This window comes from Mesoplodon bidens, assembly GCF_964165515.1.
Source record: "Mesoplodon bidens genome assembly, chromosome: 2".
Classification (NCBI taxonomy): Eukaryota; Metazoa; Chordata; class Mammalia; order Artiodactyla; family Ziphiidae; genus Mesoplodon; species Mesoplodon bidens.
The window spans coordinates 60,425,873-60,439,300 of NC_138177.1; the positions used below are offsets into that span (position 1 = coordinate 60,425,873).

General features: G+C 35.3%; 1 protein-coding gene across 8 annotated transcripts in view; it reads left to right on the plus strand.

Annotated features, from left to right (window-relative positions):
• The window catches only part of SDCCAG8 (SHH signaling and ciliogenesis regulator SDCCAG8), a 265,435-nt gene that overhangs the window by 39,554 nt on the left and 212,453 nt on the right, over positions 1-13,428 (plus strand). For 7 of the 8 annotated variants that reach the window (XR_014013754.1, XM_081216415.1, XM_081216416.1 and 4 more), the window contains 3 exons: positions 11-151; positions 8,372-8,436; positions 11,417-11,605. Coding sequence is in view for 7 of the 8 variants with exons in the window: in XM_081216415.1 (XP_081072541.1) it covers positions 11-151; positions 8,372-8,436; positions 11,417-11,605 (395 nt within the window). In the remaining variant the exon portion in view is untranslated. The remainder of the gene's footprint in view (positions 1-10; positions 152-8,371; positions 8,437-11,416; positions 11,606-13,428) is intronic. The other variant, XM_081216417.1, reaches the window with a different exon arrangement.

Consider the following 13,428-nt stretch of genomic DNA (forward strand, 5'->3'; position numbering starts at 1 on the left):
TTTATTTTAGAGAAACATACAGAATTCTTGGATTACAACAGGTGAAGATTCTAGGGTGGATGAAGCTGCCAAGAGATCATTTTCCCATGGCAATGCAGATATTATCAAAGCTGCATCTGCTAGTGAGGCTGAAAAATGGAAACTAGAACTGGTGAGTATTTGGGTACTTTTCTCTTAGGCATCTACTTTTTTGGGTACTTTTTTATTGTGGTAAATATATATAACACAAAATTTGCTATTTTAACCATTTAAAAATTTAAGTGTATAATTTATTTACACTAAGTACATTCACAGTGTTGTGCAACATCAACACTATTCATTTCCAGAACTTTTTCATCATCCCAAACAAAAACTCTACCCTTTAAACAATAACTCCCATTCGCTTCTCCCTGCAACCCTTGGTAACCTCTTCTACTTTCTGTCTTTGAGTTTGCCTATTCTAGGTACTTCATGTTAAGTGGAATCAAATAATATTTCTCCTTTCATCTGGCTTGTCTCAGTTAGCATAGAGTTTTCAAGTTTCATCCATGTTGTAACATGTATCGTAATTTCATTCCTTTTTTAAAAAAAATTTAATTAATTATTTATTTTTGGCTGTGTTGGGTCTTTATTTCTGCGTGAGGGCTTTCTCTAGTTGCAGTGAGTAGGGGCCACTCTTCATCGCGGTGTGCGGGCCCCTCACTGTCACGGCCTCTCTTGTTACGGAGCACAAGCTCCAGATGCGCAGACTCAGTAGTTGTGGCTCACAGGCCCAGTCGCTCCGCGGCATGTGGGATCCTCCCAGACCAGGGCCCGAACCTGTGTCCCCTGTATTGGCAGGCAGATTCTCAACCACTGCACCACCAGGGAAGCCCCCTCATTTCTTTTTAAGGGTGAATAGTATTCCATTGTACATATATACCACCCTTTGTTTATCTATTCATTTGTTAATGGATTTGGGAGGGTTTCAACCTATTGGCTATTGTGAATAAGGCTGCTGTGAACATTGATGCACAAGTATCTGCTTGAGGCCCTACTTTCAAGGCATTTGGGTATATACTCAGAAATGGAATTGTTGGATCATTTGGTAATTCTTCATTCTTTTTTCTTTCTGCTTCTCAGACTCAATAATTTCAATTTTCCTATCTTCAGATTTACTGATTCTTTGTTCTGCTGCCCATATCTTCCCTAAAATCTCTTTAGGGAATTTTTCATTTTAGTTTTAGTTGTTTTCATCTCCAGAATTAGTTTGGTTCCCTTTTACAATTTGTTTTCCTGACTTCCTTTAGTTCTTTGTCCATGTTTTCTCTTAGCATTTTGAACATATTTAAGACAGTTGTTTTAAAGTTTTGGTCTAGTAAGTCTGATGTCTATAGTTTCATTAGCATGGTTCCTGTAAATTTATTCTATTTCACTGAGTGAGCCATGTTTTCCTCTTTCTTTGTATGCCTGGTGATTTTTTTTGTTGTTGAAAATTGAGCATTGAAATGTTATACTGTGGAAATCAGATACCCCATTTTTTTTAAGGTTTGCTGTCTTTTTTATTGTTGAAGGCTGTAGTAGTCCTTTTGTTTTAAGAGTTTTCCAAACTATTTCTGTAGAAACTATCCCTTGTCATGTGTGATCATTGAGGTCTCTGTTTCATTAGCTCATGGTCAGCTGATGTTTGACAGATTTCTTTGCCAGGAGCTGAAACAAACAACAACAAGAAAAACGCTAAAAACCCCCCCCAAAATAGAAAAACCAACTCTCCAAGTCTTTGCAGTTTGGCTGTGCTGGTCTTCACCATTCAGCTAGGCTTGCTCTGAGTCTAGAGATCAGCCTGAGTGAAAGCTTCAGGTCTTCTTAGGACTTTTCTGAGCATGCATTTTCCCTGGGCATGTTTGTGGCTTTCTAAACTCCCCCTATACACAGATGCTTTTGAATGTCCTAATTTCCCAAAGAGTCTAAAATAATTCTATTTTAAGATCAAATGATACTTTTAAATCCTCTGATCTGGGTAAAAACAACACCAAAAATGGAATGTTCTAGGGAATATAGAGGGAATCAGTTCTGCTGTCATTATCATCTACAGGTGTTGTTATAGTTTTCTAAAGGCTCTTTCTGGCCCAAATCTCCCTGTTCTTTCTCATTCCCTAATTCAAGCTTTATTCTACTATTTAGGAAAAAGTTCCTTTCTTTAAAAAAAAAATCTGAAAGACTAAATTATATGTTTTTTTCCAGCTGAATAAACTATAATATCTACTTAATACCCATAGGATTAAGACCAATCTCACAAGCCATCTACAATTTGCTTCAAACTCCATTTCCAGACTCACTTCTCACTCTACTGTCACACTCACAAGTATTGGCTATAAGCATGCAGACCACTCACTACTTGCTACTTCATAAACATATTTCCCAATTCCATTTCTCTTTGAAGAATTGACTTTGGTTTATGCAATCATCCCTACCTAAAATGTTTCCTTCTTATCCTCTACATATTGAAATGTTTCCAGCCTGCCAAACTTAGTTCAAATGTCCCCTCCCACTCTACCTTCCCTGATTACATGCTTCCATTCCTCCTTTTCCCACATTAGAATTATTTTCCCTCTTATGCCTTCTCTTAGTGTTCTATTTATAAGTATTATAGGTTCACTTTTTTTATCCTGTGTGTGTCAAAGGTCACATCTGTGTGCATTTGTGTGCTTTATGTTCCAAATCTTTCTCACTTTTTTCAAGGATTTCACTCTTACACTTACCTCCTCTTGTTCTTGTATCTTTTATCCCTCTTGACTGGGTTATTTTCAGCCAAATATGTGCTTTACTAGCTCCCATCTTAAAGCAAACAAACACAAAATATATTCTCTTCGTCCTACATTTCCTTTGAACTATCACCCAGTTGCTCCCCTTCATACCAACGTCTTTCCAAACAGTTGTCTATACTCATGCCTCTGTTCTTCACCTCCCATTCTCTCTTCAACATACTTTATTTGAGCTTCTCCCCACCTAGATTCCCCTAAACTGTTTCTTTCCAAGGTCATTAATAACCTCCATATATCAGTCCTCATCTTCCTGAACCTTGGAGCAGCGTTCTGTAATATGTACATTAGTTGATCATACCATCCTTTGATTTTTCTAATGAAACAATTTAACATAAATTCAGAGAAGTATGCAAAACAAAAATGTACAGCTTAATGATATATCTCCAAATGAACAAGCATATAATTTTCACCTGTAAGATGTCTAACATTACCATGTCCCAGAAGCCCTGTTCATGCCCACTCCCAGTCACTGCCCCTTCATTCTCTTAAAGCTAATCACTATCTTGACTTTTATGAAAATTCATCCCTAAGCATGATCCCCAAACACCCGAATTGATTTCTGCCTGGCTTTTAAAACATTACATAAATTGAATCACATAGTACATATTCTTTTTTGTCTAGCCTTTTTTGTTCAACATTATATATGATAGATTCATACATGTAATTGCATGTGTAAGAAGTTTGTTTATTTTCATTGATGGGTCTACTGTATGACTATAACACAATCTATGTATCCATTCTATTGTTGAAAGACATTTGTATTTTTTCAGTTTGGGGCTATTGTGAATATTGCTGCTATGAACATTCTTTTATATGTCTATTGGTGTGCATTGGGTATGTACCTTGGTGTGGCACTGTTGGTTGTAGTGTATATATATGTTCGATTTGAGAGATAGGGCAAACTTTTCCAAGGTTGTTTTTACCAGTTTACACTTCTGTCAGCAGCATATGAGTGATACCATTGCTCTGTATCCTTGCCAACACTTGATATTCTGTTTTTCTGATGGGCTTGTAGTGCTATCTCATTGTGATTTTCATTTTCATTTCTCTGATTACTCATGTGATTGAACATCTTCTCATATATTTATTGGCCATTTGATGTGCTCTTTTGTGAGATGCCTGTTCTAATATCCTACTTATTGTTTTGAATTATCTGACAATGTTTTTTTTAAGTTCTTAATATATTATGGATACAAGCCCTTTTTTGGTTATATCTGTTAAAACCTATTTTCCTATTCTTATGGCTTGCCTTGGAACTCTCTTGAGAGTTTTCGTTTTCTCTTTCTTGATTAGAATTTCTTAATTTTAATGTGGTCCAATTTATCAGTGTTTTCCCTTTATTTTTTTAGTGCCTTTTATGTCCTATATAAAAAGCGTTTCCCTACACCCAAGGTCATGAAGATATTCTCCTATATTATCTTTCAGAAACTTTATAATCTTGCTTTTTACATTTAGAACTACAGTGTACATGGAATTTATTTTTGTATCTGATGTGAAGTGTAGGGGGTTACTTCTTCCATAGGGTTATTTATATATCGCAGCACCACTGTTGAAAAGACAATCATTCGCCTGCCACATTTGTTATAAATCAGGTGTGTGTATATGTGTGAGTCTGTTTCTGGGCTTTGTGTTTTATTTCCTTGGTGTCTGTGCTACTACTTCTTTGTGCTACTACTATCCTGTCTTGATTCTTATAACCCCGCATCTGGTAGACCAAGTCTTCCAACATTGTTCTTTTACCTGAAGAATGTCCTGACTGTTTCTTGCCTTTTGCATTTCCAAGTACATTTTAGAATTAATTTGTCAAGTTTCAAAAAGCCATTAAGTGGTTTTGATTGAGATTACATTTAAGGTATAGGTCATTTGCTGGGGGGAGGAATTGATACCTTTACAGTAATATATTGTGAAATATTAAAATCACGTATCACTCTATTTAGGTCATCTTTAATTTTTGTCAATAATCTTTTATAATTTCTGAGTAAAGGTCTTACATATCTTTCTTTAGAATTAATTTCTAGACTAGTTATGATATTATCATAAACAATATACATATTTAAAATTTTTCATTTTCTAACTCCTCAATGCTGGTATAGAGAAAAGCACGTGTTTTTTTGTATTTTGACTGATTCCTACTTTCTTTTGAAAGTAGTGTAAGCAGGGTATTTTTTCCCTATCCTTTTACTTTTAACATAGTTGTATTTTCATATTTAATATGGGTTTCTTGTGAACAGCATATAGTTGAGTTTTGCTTTTTTTATCCAATCTGACAATATCTGTCCTTTAAATGTGATTATCTATATACTTGGGTTTAAATCCACTATCTCGCTGTGTCTTTTTTCTCCCATCTACTATTTCTTCACCTTTTTTTTTTTCTGCCTTCTTTTGAATTAGTTGAACATTTTAATGGTTCTATTTACCTCCTTTTCTCAGTCTGGAAAAATCTTTAGCATCAGCTTTCACCTGGTTGCTCAATTCAGCAACCCAGGGTATTTTTAATGTCTTTTTCTCCCCCACATCTATTCAATCATAAAATTCTGTCAACTTTACATGACATGATAGAAATCCTAGAAGGGAACATAGGCAAATCATTCTCTGACATAAATCATAGCAATATTTTCTTAGATCAGTCTCCCAAGGCAAAATAAATGAAAGCAAAAATAAACAAGTGGGACCTAAAAGCTTTTGCACAGCAAAGGAGACCAGCAACAAAACCTATGGAAAAGGAGAAAATATCTACAAATGATGTGACCAACAAGGGGTTAATATCCAAAAATACAAACAGCTCATATAACTCAATATCAAAAAAACAAACAGCCCAATAAAAAAATGGGCAGAAGACCTAAATAGACATTTTTCCAAAGAAGACATACAGATAACCAACAGGCACATGAAAAGAGATTGTTAGAGAAATACAAATCAAAACCACCATGAGTTATCACCTCACACTGGTCAGAATAGCCATCATCAAAAAGTCTACAAATAATAAATGCTGGAGAGAGTATGGAGAGAAGGGAACCCTCATACACTGTTGGAGGGAATGTAAACTGGTGCAGCCACTATGGGAAACAGGATGGAGCTTCCTTAAAAAACTCAAAATAGAGCTACCATATGATCCAGCAGTCCCACTCCTGGGTATTTATCTGAAAAAAATGAAACCTCATATTTGAGAAGACACATGCACCCCAATGTTCATAGCAGCACTACTTACAATAGCCAAGACGTGGAAACAACTCAAGTGCCCATCAACAGACAATTGGCTTGAGAAGATATGTTTATATATATATACATATGTAAAATGGAATATTACTCTGCCATAAAAAGAATGAAACACTGCATTTGCAGCAACATGGATGGGCCTAGAGAATATTATACTCAGTGAAGTAAGTCAGACAGACAAATACAAACACTATATGATATCACTTATATGTGAAATCTAAAAAATAATACAAATGAATCTATATACAAAACAGAAATAGAATCACAGACATAGAAAACAAACTTATGGTTACTGAGGGAGGGAAGGAGAACCAAATTAGGAGTATGGGATTAACAGATGCAAACTCCTATGCATAAAATAAATAGGCAAGAGGATTTACTGTATAGCGCAGGGAATTATATTCAATATCTCATAATAACCTATAATGGAATGTAATCTGAAAAAATGTATATGATTAAATCACTTGGCTGTGGACCTGAAACATATACAATATTGTAAGTCAACTATACTTTAATAAATAAATAAATAAAACTTAACACTAGGACTTCCCTGGTGGTACAATGGTTAAGAATCCGCCTGCCAATGCACAGGACATGGGTTCGAGCCCTGTTTGGGGAAGGTCCCATATGCCGCAGAGCAACTCAGCCCGTGCACCACAATTACTGAACCTGCACTCTAGAGCCTGTGAGCCATAACTACTGAGCCCACGTGCCTAGAGCCCATGCTCCGCAACAAGAGAAGCCACCGCAATGAGAAGCCTGTGCACCTCAATGAAGAGTAGCCCCTGCTCACCACAACTAGAGAAAGCCCACGCACAACAACGAAGACCCAATGCAGCCAAAAATAAATAAATAAAATAAATAAATTTATAGAAAAATAAATAAATAAAATTTAACACTAAATTAAGAGAAAAAAATTCTGTCAATTTTACTTTTATATACTGCTTTGTACTAAATCTTTTCTATCTTTGTTGCTTGATTTCTCTTATTCATGCACTTATCTCTCACCTCTTGATGTTTATTTGCAATGTCTTCATTTGTGATGATCCCCTTTTTCCACCCTTCAGAGTAATTTAAGATTCAATACTGATAAAAGATTTCAATGTCCATCTAATACATCAACTACATAGAGACTTTTATTTAGTTGTATAGACTAAATAAAAGTCTTCATATTTTTATTCTTCTCACTGACCACCTTACCTAATCAGCCCATCTCTATCTACTCTTCCACCTAGCAGTCTACATTCTAGTGATACTGATTGGCCAAATATATAGCATGCCTTCTCCAGCTTCTGTGCCTTTTGCTCTATTGGAAATCATCCTTCAAGTCTTTGCATCTCCTCCAGTGAAGGCTTCTGTACTACTCTTCAGCTGAATTACAAGTTCCTGCCTTTCTGATTTCATTTTACCTTCTGTATTTTCATTAGAGTAAATTATAAATAGTTGTAATTGTTCATCTGTCTTTCTGTTCCTTCTTAAAGCTCCTGGAGGTTAGTGGTGTCTTCGTCTTAGAAACCCAATAAGTATATGTTGAATTAAAGAAAAACTGGATATCAGCAGAGGCTTGTAGATTGTATATCACTTTGGTCTGTCATCCTGTGATTTATAGCATCCTTTTTATCATTCATCCAGCACATATTTTTTGGTATGTCAGCTATGCAGCAGTCGCAGTGGGAGATTCCAGGAAGATTTGATCCTTGTCCTCATGGACCTAACAGGTTATAATTGGTTTTGCCTAGAGTCACACTTTTTTTTTTTTTTTTTAACACAGTGAATCAGAGAGGTACTCTCCTGCTTTTTATTTATTTATTATTATTTTTTTAATATTTATTTTTGGCTGTGTTGGGTCTTCGTTTCTGTGCGAGGGCTTTCTCTAGTTGTGGCAAGCGGGGGCCACTCTTCATCGCTGTGCGCGGGCCTCTCACTATCGCGGCCTCTCTTGGTGCGGAGCACAGGCTCCAGACACGCAGGCTCAGTAGTTGTAGCTCACGGGCCCAGTTGCTCCGCAGCATGTGGGATCCTCCCAGACCAAGGCTCGAACCCATGTCCCCTGCACTGGCAGGCGGACTCTCAACCACTGCGCCACCAGGGAAGCCCCGAGTCACACTTTTTTAAAAATAGGAACTGATGTATGCAATTTTGAAAAAAAAATTTTTGTTAGTAATCACCATTTTATGACTCAGTAGTTCTTTGCAGGCTTCCCGCTCAATAAAAATAGAGTATTTGGGGTGGACTAGGGAAAGTGATTCCAGAGGGGACACAATGATCTTCCTCTTGGGTAAAAAGAAAAAATGAAGTTAATATTAATAATTAAAATTTGCTTATAAAACACAGGAAATGGAGAAATATACATTTTTTTTTCTTTTCTAAAGGAGAGACTAAAACTTACTTATGAGGAAAAGAGTAAAATCCTGGAATCTCAATTGATGTTTCTGAGGTAAAGTATTGATCATCCATTTAAAGTTATTAGCAAAACCATAATGATCTTAAAAATATGTTTGAATGTTTGCTGAAATGCCAGTTTTAGTCAATATAGGAATTACTTGATGCTATTTTATATGCAATATATAAAATTTGCTAAGGATGGTAAAGGATAAGGGGATTTGTGAAGTCCTTTTTCAAATCCCATTTCAAAGAACTGTGAGCTAAATTATAAATTTTATCCCTTCATCAGTTGTAAAATATTTGTATTTTCCCATAGAAAAAAGAATCAGAAGCTGCTCTTATAGAAATTATGTTTTTAAAATAAAATAGTGTAAATAAAGCACTTTAATTTTCAAATTATAAGCAAGTATTTTTTTCCTCTGTAGGTAGTCTTCGTCTAATTTTTAAATTGCAACAATAATATAATAGTTTGAGAATTTGTATGTATGGTGAATTTGAGTATATATGAATTTTCATGTACTTTTTGATATGTTTTCAAAAATCCCAATAAAACCTGTATATTATAGATTAACCATTAGTACTTTGTTATATATTATGAGTTGGAAAAGATAGGAATTAATTTTTTTTAAATTAAAGGTTAATTGAAATAGTGGTAATGAAATATTTCCAAATGAAATAACCTTTAAAATATTTTTATAATTTTATTTTGATAAGTCTAATTTGAAATAATATTTAACATCTTCCAGGCTGTACATTGTCTAGAGACAGAACTAGAGTAATACTAAGAACCAGAATTCATGGCTTTTGTTGCAAATGTTATTGTTCATTTATTTTAATATACCCTTATGCTTTTCACGCCTCATAAGGTTGAGGATTTCTCTAGAGATCTTTACTAGACCTTTCATGAAGAAACCTAAACTTTTAAAAGGTGGCCTAATTTTTGGTTTCTTTATTTGCTATATGTTGATTTCTATTGTGTTTTGGTTCTTCAGGGTTTTTTTTTTTTTGCGGTATGCGGGCCTCTCACTGTTGTGGCCCCTCCCGTTGCGGAGCACAGGCTCCGGACGCGCAGGCCCAGCAGCCATGGCTCACGGGCCCAGCCGCTCCACGGCATGTGGGATCTTCCCGGACTGGGGCACAAACCCGTGTCCCCTGCATTGGCAGGCGGACTCTCAACCACTGCACCACCAGGGAAGCCCCGGTTCTTCAGTTTTTAAAGTGATATATTTCTAGGTCATTATATTTATGGGAATGTGACTTATTTTGTCTCATTAACAGTTCAACTATGCAATCTTTAATTACATTAAAATGTCACTTTGCAATGGACCAGACTTTGTTTCCTGCATCCTTCTGTTTCTTCATTTTCTTTTAGTGTAATGTAAGATTATTTAAAGAAGCATTTTCTTAAAGAAAGAAATAAAATCACTACTCTTATAAACTGGTTTTATGTTACCTATTTGTTTTTAATTTTCTTTTTGCCATTTCATGTAACTGAGTCTACTTGAGTGTTTTGAATTTGAACCTGACAGAAATAGTAATGGAGACTCTTTGACTTTGGAATGTACTTCTAAAGTTCTTTTTAAGGCTTTGAAAGTCAGACTTTTTCTACATGATACGTAGAAAGAAAACTTACTATGTTGTAGATATCATCTTGGGAATATGACATAAACAGCTCCTTTTTTTCTGTTTCAGAGAGTCATTAGGTTAGCTTTTTTTAACCCTTAGATTTCCTGTAGATCTTTTCCACCTCTCCCAGGCTGTCTCAAAGCCCCCTAAATCCCAAGAGTCGAGGTAGTATGTGACAACCAGGTGTCTTGATTATTGGCTTCTCCTTTGTGACAGTGAACAAATTAGGATAGCTATAAATCTCTGAATTTAATAGAAACAGCAGAGAATAGTCTGAGCCAGAGGTAAAATGCCTGCCTTCAGCAGTCTAAGAATTTAAGAACAACTTTTTCCTTTTTAAGTTAGGAAGTTTTTAAAAAATACAACATGAAAGGGATGTGTATGCAAGGAAGCTCAGTTACCCAAGTTGACTTTACCAAAGCTTTTTGGGGGAGGGGGAGGAAAATACAACCCATATACTGGTCTTTTAATCCTTGACAAGTCAACTTGGAGAAAAACCTCATCTAAGAGCTATCCCATTAAAACAAACAAACAAAGAACACACATACACAGTTCCTCAGCCTTTTCTTTACCAAGTTGCATATTTCCAGCTAATAGCTGCTACTTATGAAATCTTATGTCTGGCAAGTTCTATCTAACTTCTTTCTGTAGCCCACTCTCTTTTGAAGCAGTTCTTTGTAGATTAGATAGTTTTTTTTGAATTGAATTGAATTTATTTTTTTATACAGCAGGTTCTTATTAGTTATTCATTTTATAAATATTAGTGTATATATGTCAATCCCAATCTCTCAATTCATCCCACCACCATCACTGCTCCCCCACCCACTGCTTTCCCCCCTTGGTGTCCATACGTTTGTTCTCTACATCTGTGTCTCTATGGATAATTTTCATTTTTTTTTTTTTTACTGAAGAAAAATGAACAGTAATAAATTACTCATGCATAAAATCCATTTTCTTTATGTGATCTTTTAAGGTTGTCTTTACAAATTTTAAGGGGTTAACATTTGAAATGGGATCGGGTATTTCCCTCAATTCAAGGATATTGTGTTATGTTGCTCCACCCCTTTATTAAGAGAAACTATTTAGGATTTGTGTTTGGAGTTTTATCTTTTTGCGTGGAGATAGGATCCTGTGAAAAGAAAGCCCGTATCAGAGGCAGACTAATCTGTTAAAATCTTAAAACAAATTGAAATTTAATATTTTCAAGGCTCATTTTATTCAGAGTGTCAATTAGGATAATCACACCTACATTTTAGGGCTGTGGTAAGAAATAACAAGGTACTGTATGTAAAGCACCTAATAAGGTAAGCACCAGTAAATGATAGTAGTTATCAGTATGATGATACATTTAGAAGTAGTATACTTTTATCTGGCCATTTGCTGGAGCTTTTTTCCCTTCTTTTTAGGAAAGACCTAGTTGAATATCAGAAAAATTGTGAAGATCTTAAAGTGCGACTAAAGCATAAGGAGTCTCTTCTTGCTGCTAATATTTCTAACCGTGTTGGTGGTCTTTGTTTGAAATGTGCTCAGCATGAAGCTGTTCTTTCCCAAACCCACAATAATGTTCACATGCAGACCATTGAAAGACTGTCTAAGTAAGTATGTTTCTATATGTGGAGTCTTTGGCAACATGGAAACTCATGTCTTTAAATGGGCACAGTAGTTTTTTATCCCCATGCTAAATCGCATGTTAAGCTTCAAATAAAATGGATTTTAAAAGGTCCCTTCATTGTAGCTTTCTTAAAGACAGAATATGTGGGTTCTGCCAACTGTGTATAGCCATGTCATTTTGGACAAATAATTTTGTCTTCCTTGGTTTCAGTCTCATCTGAAATGAGAGAATTTAAGTAGATAACCTTTATAATTCTGTTCATTTCTATAACTCTATAATTGCAAATCCAGCACTATTCATAACAAAACTGAGTTTGAGAGGAATTCTTTCGATTTTGCCTTATTTTGGATATCCTTGCTGTAGTATAGGTAAAGTGAGTTTTTATCAAGTTTTTATCATGTGACTGTTATGAAGAATATTATGAGTACACTGGAAGAAGGGCCCACTATATCCCATTATTAATATTTGAGGATCGACTAAGGACAAATTACAAATGAGCTTTTATGGAGTCAAAGTTTTCATCTAGGCTGAAATACTACAATTTTCTGTATACATCTTTTTTGTTTTGTTTTCAGTATTCCAGAGGAAGCCCTTTCCTATGAAAATTATATTCTGTAGAAGTTGAGAATTATTATTTAATATACCATCCAATGATGATTTATAGAGGGTGTTCTCTCTCACATGCCTTCTACTTTTCTCTATGCTCAAGGTCACCTCTCTCTGTCTGTTTGGGTTCATTTAAATAGTTCAAACATCACTTCCTCTTAGAAGTATTCTCTCACCAGCCTCACCCCATTTTGTCCTCAATTGATTTAGGCTCCTTCCTCCTGTAATTTTATAATATATTGTGTATACTTGCAGACAGCAACTGTGTTTGTTTATTTCTGTATCCCTGGCTTCTAGCAGAGTACCTGGCCTACAGGCATTTTGGCATTTATTGCTTAACATCAGAGATTGTCTGATTGGAACTGGTGTTGGGAGTCGAAAGACTTGGTCAATAAAGTTGGTTTTGAACTTTGGACAAATGACTTTACTTCCCTAAGTTTGGAGTCTTCTTTTGTTTGAGGGAATAATACCTACCTCTTGGGATATTATAGAGGCAGCTTAGCCTTGTGACTAGAGCACTAGCTTTTGAGTCAATCTGCCTGGGTCCATACTTTGGTTCTACTGATAACTTACTATGTAACCTCACAAAAATTACTTAATTTCTCATGCCTCAATTCCCCCATTTGAAAATGGAGATAAAAGTACCTAATAGTGTTATTTTTGAGGGGACATTGAAAGAATACCTATATAGTGCTTAAAACAGTTTCTGCCATATTGTAAATGCTCTATAAATATTAAAACCCTTCTGTACCTCGCATACTTTAGAAGCAGTCAAAATGTCTGGTAGCCATGGTTTCTACATATGACTAACCTATTGTCTGTTGTATAAAAACTGCATTTCTCCAGTGGTAGTTTTCATGATCTACAGTGGTAGTCCTGCTTTTTGTTAAATATTATATTAATTCTTAAATATATTATTAACTTACTCATATATATTTAACATAATGACAATTTATTAAGTATGTTAAATATATTTTCAGATACAAGTAATGTGTAGTAAACATTTCTTATATGCCAAGGACTGTGCCAGGAAATTTAAAAACAATCTCTTTTAATCTTAGTAAAGCATTGGTGAGGTAAATACATTACCCTCATTTTACAACTAAGGAAACTGAGGCTCAGAGAAGTTAAAAATTTGCTTGTTGGGCTTCCCTGGTGGCGCAGTGGTTGAGAGTCTGCCTGCCGATGCAGGGGACACGG